Source organism: Centruroides sculpturatus, unplaced genomic scaffold (genome assembly GCF_000671375.1).
Source record: "Centruroides sculpturatus isolate CEXI.00-Female unplaced genomic scaffold, Cexi_2.0 scaffold1019, whole genome shotgun sequence".
NCBI classification, from domain to species: Eukaryota; Metazoa; Arthropoda; class Arachnida; order Scorpiones; family Buthidae; genus Centruroides; species Centruroides sculpturatus.
In genome coordinates, this window is record NW_019385301.1 from 265,413 (window position 1) to 279,151 (window position 13,739).

The following is a 13,739-nucleotide window of genomic DNA, read 5'->3' on the forward strand; positions in this document are numbered from 1 at the left end:
GATAAACATACAAACAAAACTTTTTAATTAAATATTTATATTTTTGAAATTAAACTATTTAATGTATTTTATTCCATGTTAAAGTGTTAACATTGTTTAGTACAGGATGATTTATTTGGGACTTATCATTTACTTTAATCAATAAGTCACAATTGGTCATGCCTTTATCAGCTGCTTTATCATGAAATATATAAATTGTCTGTGTTTCATGCTCATTTTTTCATTTTATACAGAGATATTCTACATAATTAAGTGTTCAGCCCCTGAATCACCCTGTATAGCATTATTTTATGCCTTAATATACAATACTGATATTCATAACACCAAATACAGTGCAAAAAAATTGTGTATTTTCTCAAATAATATATTCTTAGAAACTTTATGATTTATTTTAATACCTGTCTGGGTGATGTTTTTATTCATTAGCTCATAGGCAAAAAAAAAATTTTTTAATGTGTTAAAGTTAAATATAAAAAAATTCATAAAGTTCTCAAAATGATTTGCAGCATTGTCATCTTCTACGTTGGTTCAAAATCATTCTCTCTCTTTTCTCAATTGAACATATAAATGCTTCTGAAATGAATAACTGTATAAATATATATCAAATAACAAAACTTAGTGAGTACAGTGGAACTTCTATATTCATCACATTCTGATGACTCCTCTCCATATTCGTCATCATTCCCAACACCGGCAGTGGCACTACAATTGCACACTCACGCCAACCAGCTAGCTGTGTTAGCTTAGTGTTGCCAATTTAGCTAATTTTTTGCTAGATTTAGTGGATTTATGAACAATCTAGCTATGCATATTACCTAAATTATAATGGCCTAGCTATTTTTATAATGCTATCTAGCTATAATTTTATTTAATGGAAACAATATGATTTGAATATTTTTATTAAAATGTCTAGCTATAAATTTAAATTTTGAGTTGGCAACACTATGTCAGCTAGCTGTAGTTAATCAGTCTGCTTTGTGCTGTCATGGTGTGTGTTCTTGGTTTCTTGTGTTAATTATTTTCAAAACTCAAGTTCCAATGGCTCCAACAAAGCAACTGCAGAAAAACAGCAAAAAAAGGAAAGCTGTTAGAACAACAATAGAGATAAAAAATTATTTCTAAGTCTGGAAATGGACAAAGTAGAGAGGATGCGGCCGAAGTTTTCATCTCTAAAACATGAATGTCGAACATTGAATGCCACCAACTTGTAAGCCTAGAAGTTTAACAATGGCATTCAGAATGTCATTAGAATAATGCTCGATATTCCAAATGCCATTATCAAACTTCTAGGCTTACAAGATAGCGGCGCTCAACGTTCGGCGTTCATGTTTTAGAGATGAAAACTTCAGCCGCAACCTACCTCTCTAGTGTTTCCAACTTAGCCAAAGAATTTAATATGCCAAGATCATAATTGGAATTACCTAATGTTTTAATTGATGATATGTCTTCTTCCACACAATAATAACCTTACTCGTCTTCCCCTTCTACCACTATACTGTATTTATTTAGTACAGTAGAGCCTCGAAAACTCAGCCTAATGTGGACCGAAGAGTGGCCGAGTTTGTGAAAATGCCGGGTTATCGGGAATGGGGTTAAAAAAGGATAAGTATGCGTGTTTCCTCAGAAAATATTGTACTGTACTTGTATGTATTGTTTGCTTGAGAATACAACAGAGAATAAACTGCCCAAATACCCTTAAACAAAGTAAAAGTACATCCTTTATGAAGGCATAGAACCTTTACTACATGAAAATGAAAATTAATGAATACACTGTGTACAGTAATTTACTTGAGAAGACAGACCTCAGAAAAATACTCTATGAGGCATAAAGTTGTCTATGATGAAAATTAATTATCTAAGCGTATTTTTGCCCTGCCAGGGTGTGGCCGAGTTATCCGGAGTGCTGGGTTATCGAGTGCCGTGTTTTCAAGGCTCTATTGTACAATAAAGATAAAGTTTAACAAACAACAAAATTTTTATTCTTGTATCTTTTTTTAGGATGAGAACAGATTAACTAAGTGTCAGTTATTTATTATGAGAAAAATTGTTTCTATATTCGTCATTTTCCATATTCGTTAGATCCTTAGGAACAGATTAATGACGAATATAGAGGTTCTACTGTACTTTTAAATTAAATATTAATTCTGTTTCAACAACAATGCCTGAAAAGGGATTGTTAACTATTAATGCTGAATGAGAATAAAATAAAACTATTGAACACTGGTTTGCACCGACCAAAGGCCAACATGAAGTTTCCCACGTTATTTCTCGTCTAACATCTAAATAAAGGCTAGTTTCTCATGAGTCCCAGGAAGCATCAGATTGGCAGATTGCCCATGTATTGTGCCATGTTATTCCATCAATCTAATCCAAAAAAATAAAAATGAACTCTCATAAAAACTGAAGAGAACCACAAGAACTTTATATTTGTGACAAACCCGGGCAAAAATATGAATTTCTCATTAAAAAATGGCAAGTGTAAGATTTTGATTGATGTGAACATAAAGATATGTAAACAGATTTGCCTAATTTTGAAAAAAGATCAGATCTGAACTTCTCATATATAAATTCCTGCTATAAGTAATGTTCTTTAGTATTCATTATGGTTTCTGAATAAAAAAATTCAGCTATTACAAATTTACTTAGATTGCATTTGTAAAAGATTTGAAAGTCACTAATGAAAGTGATAAACTAGGAACAATGCATTTGTCTTTTCAGATTCAACAGCTACATATATGTGAGAATGCGAGAGTAGAGAGCAAATTTATTCAAAATTTATTATTCATTTTATTTATCACATTCTTAGATTTGTACACTTAATTAAAAATTTCCAATGTAATATTTTAGCTATAAAATAGACCAAAAATCATCATTTTGTGTGGGAAAGGGAAGTAGATCTTCCCTCAGAAAGTTCTTATCGCAATTATTTGACAAATATCTGTCTTTGCGTCAGATTTATGTCCTGCCAGATGATCAGAATCCTAAAATCTGATTGGAGGAAACTTAGAATAAAAGGGGAAAAATGCATGAGTTCCAGGCAGCAGTCAATGAGAAGAACCTGCCATAATACACACAGTCCATGAGAATAAGATGATGCCATAGAAGAAGGCATTCCTCCACAACATGAAGATGTCATTAATTAAAGGCAGTTCATGACCAATTCGAACCTGCCATGTTACTGCAATCCATGACCAGAAAAAACCTGCCATAATAATTAGAAGAAGATAGTCCCACTCTGACTCTCCAATATTCATCTCGCATTCTCCAAGTTTGATTGACAGAGGTATTATCATTATTTTTAATTGATTGTAAACTCACTCTCTCACTTAGGTGTATCCTAGATAGACTTTATTTACAATAGATTATATTATGTATCTCGACTTATGTATCTCTCTGTTTTATTTCATTCATTAAATTCTTTTTGTTATTTGTTAACCTGTCTGATTCCCTCTGTTAGTTAAGTATGGACATTTACCTCGCTGTGATTAGAACTTATCCATGACTCCTCCCCACTCGATAGAATAATATCCCTCCTAAAAGCCATCCAGTGACTCAGTGAACAGGTCTTAACATCCCGACAACAAGAGAGTTTTACACCTGACATATTCTCACACATATATATATATTGATTCATTTATAGTAATTTTCATTGTTATATCAAAAATCTTTTTATCAAATGCACAACTTCATATATTAGTTAATTTTTACCTAGTTAATTACCTATAATTTTTACTATTGAAATTACTAGAAAAATATCTTCTTTTGAGATTCTGATCATTAAATAATTAAAATAAAATTTTATATCTAATGCTATATCTGGACAAACTTACTTTATTGTAGTGTGGAAAACACCTTTCATGAGATAAAATGTAAGCAATGGATCAACAAACTATCATTCAAGCAGAGAAAAAATATATACCNTATAGCCAAAATAATTAAATATTTAATAGACAATACTAATCACTTTGCATCAGCAGAGTTAAACAACATAGACAGGTCAAGAGAATAAACTTCACAATTTGTGACTTACTAAAACAATTTTGAAATATTAATAATTATGTATGACTAATAAAAAGCTTTAGTTAAAATGAGCAAGAATTGGTTCACTGAAATAAAAAAATTAAAAAATGTTAAATAATTAATATCAGAACTAATGAAAATATTTTAGTATTCTATTGTTGAGTTTTATTTATTTATTTTAATAGGAAGAATCTGATTAGACTAAAGATTTCGACCCCTGTGAAAATAGAACCCATAACAAATTTACAAACAGTATTTAAGAGATTAAAAAAATAAAGTGGATATAAAAACATTTAATAGAACAATCCAAAATTTAATAGTAATGAACAAAATTATGTGAATTTATTGTCTATTCTACTTAGTTAAGTAATCGAAACATTCTAACTTATATAATTAACAATATAAAAAAATATTACAAGAATATATACCCTTTGATGAAGCATTTTCTTTTTTACTCTGCTCCATATCATGGAATATAGTGAATATCTCATGAGAAACATGCTACAAATATGAAGTCAGTAATCATATCTTTTTCTATGCATTTTTATGGATTGAATCACTACTCAAATAAGTGGAAACTCAACAGATTATCTATAAAAACCTATAGAAGTAACTCATATCTATTCTTTTATATATATAATAACAATAATTTCTTAAACACAAAACATTCATACCAAATGATAAGTAAACACTGTAAAATAGTGAAAATACAATTACAAATATAGTAATTAATCAATTTAACTCAGAGCTTGTCACTTGGCTGCTAGATCAAAATGCCACCACCATGTTTCATCATCAGCAATGATTTGAGTCAAAAAGTCTGTCCCTGCTCATTATATGTGAGATACTGCTGGGAGATCCCTATAACAATGATTTTTGTTGTTCTGTCAGGTACTTCAGAATTCATTGTGTTACACTTTCCAGTACTTCAATTCTTTATGAAGGAAGTGTGAAATAGACCTGACATGCATGTTGGTTTTCTGTGTAAGCTCATGAATGGTTTAATGACAATTTTCCTTAACTAATCTCTCTCTACTACTGCAATGTTTTCCTCTTTGATCACAATATTTATCTAAAGAGGTACTCCTTGCTTACCCTTCCTGCCCAAACTTGGCATACCACTTCAACAATATTCTGCAACTGAAACAGGAATCTTTGTAAACTCTTTTCATGCAATGAAAGATTTTGACTGATGCAATGCTCATGACATACTACAGATACTTCCAAATAAATGCATGGAATAACAACCTGATCTACAAAAGCTATGCAGTGTGCAAACTGACCACGTTGCTTAGTGTTTCTGCATGTCTCAGCATGTATACTGCTGCCAGCTACCATCCACCTGATCAAATATTAACAATGCTATCAGCATTTCATTTGAATAACCCTTATATATGTGAATTTCAATAAAATCATTTTATCAATTTTAATTATCTAAATTATTGTAATGAACTATTTGTTATATCATGCCTTTTTATATGGCTACCCTTCACCAAGAAAATATGCATATAAATACTACCTGTAGCTTGTCAATTTTGAGTACAAAAGCTAACAAGAGAAGAGAGAAACATTTATAAAATTCTAGTAATCACAAAATATGTTATTAATATTTAACAAAAATATATTTTGTTTATTAATATAGCCTGCAATATTAAGAAATTTTATTGCCTGTTTATGATTTATGCTTGCAATATTTGATTGTATTAAATATTGCAAGCATAAAGCATAAGTGTTATATTATTCACATGCATTATTAAAAGGAAAAATGTAGAAAAATGTATTTCTTTGATAAACACTAAAATATTTACCTACTTCTTAATTTCTGTTGTAAAGAATATGTTAAGTTAAATATTGAATTTATATTTAATCTGAACCTACACTTTATTACTAAATTTTTGTCATTATATATTAAAATTTATACAAACCTTTTCTTTTTTCTTCCTGTATATAATCTCTGGTTCTTCTTTATTTCTGTTTTCTTTATCACTACTATTCCTACTTCCCATACTATCAAGAGTTGAAACACTTTCTGTATCGCTTGTTTGTTTTTTAACTTTGATACTTTTAGCATTTTCTGATAATGGACTGTACACAAGTTCATTTCCTGAGGAAGCATTACTAGTTTCACTAATAGAGCTTGGAGAATGTACAGAAGAAACAACAGAATTATCTTTCTTTAAATTAAGATTTACTTTAATTTTTGGCTTTTCTTCTGATGATGCACTAGATGAAGTCTTTATTGAAATTCTATCTTGTCCAAAATTATCATCATATATTTTATCTTCTTTAACTTTATCCTCAATAAAAGTTTCATTAGTACACGCACTTTTACGTTCCCACTGCTCACAATATGGTGTTCTCACAACAATTACATCATTAGTTTCCAAACTATTGGAACTTTTCTCAATTTCTACACTATTAGAAATTATTGGTGAATTGTCTAAATGTCTTGATGAATCTTTTACTTCTTCCACATCACCAATGGTAACAATAGAAACGTGTGCAGATTCCTGAGTTGTATCTTTGTTTGAATTTGATCTTTCATCACTAGAGTCTAAAATACTATGACTTGAAGAAACAGTAACTTCACCATCACTGGCTTTCCAGTTAGTTTGTTCTTTTCTGAAAAAGTAACATGAATAACATTTAAAATCTTTTTCAGAAGTAAGATTCAATTAGTAAAAGTGATAAATTCTGCATTATTAAAATCTGAAATTATAAAAGATTTATGAAATAAAATAAAAAACTAAATTCTTTGAGATACATTTTAAAATAAAAATCTTTTTGTAATATATATTTTTTGTCTACTAGTATGTATTTTCTATTATCAGCACTTATTAGACTGGCTTTACAGATACTGCAACAGTTTTGAGATTCTGATCATTAAATAATTAAAATAAAATTTTATATCTAATGCTATATCTGGACAAACTTACTTTATTGTAGTGTGGAAAACACCTTTCATGAGATAAAATGTAAGCAATGGATCAACAAACTATCATTCAAGCAGAGAAAAAATATATACCCTTTCCCAAAGCATTTTCTTTTTTACTCTGCTCCATATCATGGAATATAGTGAATATCTCATGAGAAACATGCTACAAATATGAAGTCAGTAATCATATCTTTTTCTATGCATTTTTATGGATTGAATCACTACTCAAATAAGTGGAAACTCAACAGATTATCTATAAAAACCTATAGAAGTAACTCATATCTATTCTTTTATATATATAATAACAATAATTTCTTAAACACAAAACATTCATACCAAATGATAAGTAAACACTGTAAAATAGTGAAAATACAATTACAAATATAGTAATTAATCAATTTAACTCAGAGCTTGTCACTTGGCTGCTAGATCAAAATGCCACCACCATGTTTCATCATCAGCAATGATTTGAGTCAAAAAGTCTGTCCCTGCTCATTATATGTGAGATACTGCTGGGAGATCCCTATAACAATGATTTTTGTTGTTCTGTCAGGTACTTCAGAATTCATTGTGTTACACTTTCCAGTACTTCAATTCTTTATGAAGGAAGTATGAAATAGACCTGACATGCATGTTGGTTTTCTGTGTAAGCTCATGAATGGTTTAATGACAATTTTCCTTAACTAATCTCTCTCTACTACTGCAATGTTTTCCTCTTTGATCACAATATTTATCTAAAGAGGTACTCCTTGCTTACCCTTCCTGCCCAAACTTGGCATACCACTTCAACAATATTCTGCAACTGAAACAGGAATCTTTGTAAACTCTTTTCATGCAATGAAAGATTTTGACTGATGCAATGCTCATGACATACTACAGATACTTCCAAATAAATGCATGGAATAACAACCTGATCTACAAAAGCTATGCAGTGTGCAAACTGACCACGTTGCTTAGTGNTAAAAAAAACTTTTACAATAGTAAAATAGTCAAGAAAAATTAAAACTTTCATCAAATTAATTAAAAAATTGATTATACAGATGGTGATCAGTTAAAAAACATAATCTGTTCCAAGACTTTGTTCATTATCTGAATTGTTCGTTAACCGATTATCGATTTACCATAGTTTTTTATGGAAATTGATTGATTAATTTGTTCCAGAGACTCCAAAAAATAAATAAATGAATACTTTTTTCACTACGTTTATTTATACGTAATAGTAAAAATACATATATATGCAGTCTTGCATTTTTATTAGTCGTGTTTTCCGTTTGTGGGGGTTAAAGAATCTGTCCAATGTCAATTGCTTTTCTCTTTTCTTCAGGACTTTTTGGAAGTAATTAATAGTATTGTAATTGTAGAGATCCCCAACCCTATTAACCTTATTCTGGTTTGGATGCCACTTGAATGATCGTTGTTCTGACATCCTCCCACTTCTTCAAAAGATCTTTAGTAGCAGATGTCAACATTGGTCCTCTTTCATCTCCCTCTTTTTCAAAAGAAAACACATCTCGCTGAGTTTCTTGGTATTCTTCATTTGAGAGTTCTTGGAGTTATTCTGTTATCAGATCAGTTTCAGGTTCCATTATGAACTCTAAAATGCTCTTTATTTCTCAGATGTGATTTTCATTACTTCATTAGCAGCTTGAGACTTCTTGATATATCTTTCATAGCCAAGATTGTGCCTACTGTAGACTTGTTCAAGCCATACAGCCTAGCAACATCAGACATCTTGTGCCCACTTTCTACATTGGCTATTATCTCTTACTTGGTTTCTATGGTGAGCACATTTCTTGACACTCCTCTTTTTAGGCTCCATAATATTATCAGTTTCTTTTTTAAATAAATAGTTCAGAAAAGCACTTACAAAAATTCAGAGAACAGAAATCAACTAACCCACAAAAAATTATTTAAATGAAAGGCCCGGATGAAATTCGAAATTTGGTATTAAAATGTTAACAAATATCCAATGGGACAGTTAAACTATCACCTTTCGTAAATAAACCCGACACAAAACTTAACAAGTGCCCATCCGACAGTCTCATGAATACTATAAAAAATTATTTGTCAGAAAGGTAAACAAATAGCTGGAATTACAAGGGATAGTTTCAAAATTCGGAGGAATATTAATACTAATTGATTGGTATTGGGTTGAGCATCAATGTTGACATCTCCCACGCTCCAAAAGGTTTCAAATTGATACCTGAAGACAAGGAAAATCAATTGGTATTCGTTATTTTCCGTTGATTCTTTTTATGTTTGTTCAGTAAAGTGTTCATTATCTGAACATGTGTTCGGTGTCTAATCATAAAAATCTTTCATGAAAGTGTTTGTTATCCAATTTGTTCGGTGTCTAATCATAAAAATCTTTCATGAAAGTGTTTGTTATCCAATTTGTTCGCTATCCGAACTGTTCATTAAACGATCACTCACTGTATTACATAAAATATTGTTTAAAGAGTTACCATTTATTACAATGCTCTAGAAATTTTTACATTTGTAATAATTTTTCAATTAATTTTAAATAGTTTTGATAATAAAGAAAAATAAAACTAAAAGAAGATTTTTAAAATAAAAAAAATAATAAAATTTAAATAAATGCTAAAATTTCTCACATACACTTTAAGTCATACAAAAAAACATTATTATATTTTATTTGACTTGTGTTACATTATTATTTAAATAATCTAATATTAACTTACACAAAACTAGTACAGTACATATCTTTAGTTTATGTATTTTATAATATAAAATATTTCATAAATAGTATATAAAATATATAAACTAAAAGATACAAAACTGTAAATCAAAGAAAAAATTTATGATTATACTAACCTAGTTTGTGGTGAAATTTTATTTTGTTGTTTAACATGCAAATTAACAGCTTCAGGAATGTTATCGTTTAATTCTATTTCAGATGCAATATCTTCATGTTGTATTGAATAACCTGGAAAAAATTCTCAAATATATATTTATATTTAAGACATTTTTGGATTTTAATCAAACAAGAGAAAACCTAAATATGAAAATATATTGTCAAATTGTACTAAGTGATAGAACAATTAATAATGGGAAGTTTTACATATGATCAAAACTTTCAGTTTTATGTATAAGACTCTTATCATTATTATGAATCTACATTTTGCAAAATTTTTTAGCCATTAATTAAAAAATATCATCATTAAATGAAATCTAATTGAAAACAGAAGTTATAACATTTTTACCAGTCACCAGTTACCAGTCATTTTTACCAGCCATTTAAATGGCCAATTTAATTCTAAGATTTCTAATTTAATTTCTTTTTCAGATAAAAAGTATAAAAACAATTTTTAAAATTTAGACATAGTAATGTGTGATGTGTGTATAATGAATGCTGAATGATTTGAGCATTAAGTACAATTTTTATCACAATTCATTTAATAAGAAATTGTAATATTACAAATTCCAAAATAAATAAAAAGTGAAAGATTAAATACAAATTATCAAATAATTTATTAATATATAATTATGTTATCAAAGAGTTTTTTAAAAAAAAATTATTTTTATGCAAAATTTTAATAACTACCACACAAGTAATTACAAAATACAGTAAAACCTCAATTTAACAAACTGAATTTAACTTGTCATATGTGAAAATTAACAGCCTATTAATTTTAAAATGCTTTTTGTATTTTTTTCAAATCTAAGAGTAAGTGCTCTTAACTTTGCATCACAGGAAGTGTCTCCATATATCATCATTCAACAACAAACAAATAGGAAATTTTTCTGGGGATTTTGTCAAATTTAAATTTTGTTTTCTTTTTAAGAACATTTATTTGTTTAGTTAAATATAATGAAAGTATTTTTCAAAAAAATATTTATTTTGATTTATAACATACACAATACAGAAAACTTTTCTGTGAAATTAAACTTCTCATACATACATAATTTTAATTAAACAAGCATATTTACACAAGTAAAAAGAGATAAACTAACTAATTTGTCAATTTTTTAACATTTACATTCAGAAAACCTACTTTATTATATAATGAACTTTCAGCTTTAATAGACACCACCTCACCAAAATTAGTCCATTAAACTGAGACTTTACTGTATACTGTTTTATTGATGAAAGAAGGAAAATCTTATGTTAGATAAATACAGATTTTGTTATAAAAAACTACTTAGTTACTTATGACTAATGAACAGGCTTATTACACACCCAGTCTATTTAATTAACTTAACCAAAATGCATTTTGGGCCTTACTGATCCTTATCAATTGGATGACATACAAAAAACAAAATATATGGTGACAATTTCCAACATTAATTAATTAATGAATATTGTAATGTTAAGTTAAAGTTTCATTAAAAGTTAAAATATCCTTTAAATTATTGCTAATGCTTGTTAATATCAAATTTTCATCAGTATAGCAAAGATTTTGCAAGAATTTTTATCCAGTATAGTAAAATGTGTTATACCTGACATATCAAGAAAGTTCACAATAAAAAAATTGTGAAAGACATTTGTTTCTTTCAATTATGATTTACAAATTATAAAAGAAATGGAAATCAATTATGAAAAATTTGCAAAATTTGAAAAAACACACAGGATGCTCTTACTTGCTATAAAAAAAACTTTATAATATAAAGAAAAAACAACTATCCAGTAAAAACATGATTTCTTTTTAAAGAAGCTTGTGACTGTTCCTAAACTATCAAAAATTATTGACAACAGTGCCTTCTATGAGCTGTGCTCATGAATATGAATCATGAAAAGAAAGAGAAATTGATGACTGTCACTGTAGCCTCCTTCCCAGCAACAACTTTCAGCAGTTAATTTAGTTCTATGCTTCACATTATTATTCAGGCTAGTATGCTGACTACATTAATGGTAATGTGACCAAATATGCTAGGGCTCTTTATATGGGCAGTTTCTTAAAATGAATATATGACTGATAAAAGCAACTAAGAGATGGCACAAGACAACAAAAATTAGATCATCTGGCAGTCCACTATAAAAAAGCAGGTTGCCAGTTCATTCAAACTACATTGAGGGTGAGTGCCATTGTGTTTCTGATCTTGGTTATAATTTTCAGTAAGTACACAATAAACAATTACAGAGGAACCCATTTATGTCTTTCAAGGAAACTGAGAAAAATATCATTTAAGTGAGAAAACTGTACAAGTGAAACTACTTTTGAATTATGTTCAACCAAGTCAATCTACATACTTTTTCAGCAATGAAGTAGATGCAATTTACATACTTTTAAATTGCTTTCAAACAAAATGTAATTGTCACAAAAGTACAGTAACACTATCATTAAATTTGTATGTGTAACTTTAACAAAGAAGTTTCAATGTATCAATACTATATGTACTGTATTTTATAATATCTTTGAACAACAAGTAAAATGAAAAGTAAAACAATATGAAAGTAATAATTATATCAATTATGCTTGGCTATTTTAGACAAAGTGATTAGTCTTCTGCTTAGTTGAACAGGTTTTACTGGAGGGTTCAGTGTTCATCATGCCTAATTAACACAATTAGTCAGGATCCTGGTGAGGGTGGACCTGAAAGAGAATTACAGGCCCAGCTCCATACTGTCAGCCTTCAGATCTACTAAATCCTTTAAAAAAACAATCAGGTGAAAAAGGTAATCTATTACAACGGTGGGCAACCCCCAGCCCGCGGGCCAGCTATGGCCCGTGAGATGTTTAGAAGAAATTATAAATAAATATTTTTCGATGTAATTCGTCTAGTTTAAATTGAATATTATTTTCTGAAGTGTTGCGGCAGCAATGACAAAAAAATAAGGGAGTCATTTCCTTATTAAAACAAAAAAATGGGAGAACAGAATTTTTCTAAATTATTTATATCTCATCGCATCATCCATCAAGAAAATCTATGTGCAAAAGCTATGCAATTAGAAAATGTAATGTCTGTCGTATCCAACTACATAGTGCTGTTTTTATTGTGTTTAAAATCACTAAGATTTTACAAATAGGTGAGCCGTTCACAGCCCGGCACACACATTTGTAAAATCTAAGTGACTCATACAACATGAAATTCATATAAAACGGAATAATCAACAGTGTTATAGGGGGGGTCGACTGTAGTAATTAATTTCTTTTTATTTATTTATTTCACATTTGCAGACTAAAAATTTACAGGTCACAAGGTGTCAATTAACTACTATGGCCCGCGGAAAAAACGTAAAATTTATTCTGGCCCATGTTATGAAAAAGGTTGCCCACCCTTGATCTATTATGCCTGAATGTAATCATGTTCTACTAGACATATCTCTGTGTTCACAATGTATACTTTGTAAATATCTGTAAATAAAAGACTGAAACTGAAAGTTTGGAGTCATAAAGTGTCCTTTCTGATGATACACATTGAACAAGAAGAGGAAGACATCAGGACCACTCTTAAATTCACTATATACTTTTAAACTGATCAAGTTTTGTTCGTTTATTTTTTCAATGGACTTGTCATACTGTACCTATCTCTTTCTGCCAAAACTCTAATCATGTGAAAGAATAAAGAATCATTCTAAATGTTAAGTCAAATTGACAGCAAATAATGGGAATTAATGAAAAACCATAAAGCAATTTTTATTTGCTTAGGAAAATTGGTTCACACTATAAAACATGGAAAATTAAAATTTTCAACATGTTGGACTGACAGAGGAATTTGCTAAACAGCAAGACTTGTCAGAAATGGTATCATTTGTTATGTTCATATTTATCACACATTTTGTTCAGCAGATATTACAGTAGACCCCCCAAAACACTGTTGA

The 13,739-nt window shown here is 29.3% G+C and overlaps 1 protein-coding gene across 2 annotated transcripts in view; it reads right to left on the reverse strand.

Moving 5' to 3' along the window:
* LOC111637365 (STE20-like serine/threonine-protein kinase) overlaps positions 1–13,739 on the reverse strand; it is a 73,237-nt gene that overhangs the window by 21,681 nt on the left and 37,817 nt on the right. For both annotated transcript variants that reach the window (XM_023382838.1, XM_023382837.1), the window contains exons 11-12: positions 9,791–9,902; positions 5,946–6,642 (exon numbers count right to left, since the gene is read on the reverse strand). In XM_023382838.1, the coding sequence (XP_023238606.1) occupies positions 5,946–6,642; positions 9,791–9,902 (809 nt within the window). The remainder of the gene's footprint in view (positions 1–5,945; positions 6,643–9,790; positions 9,903–13,739) is intronic.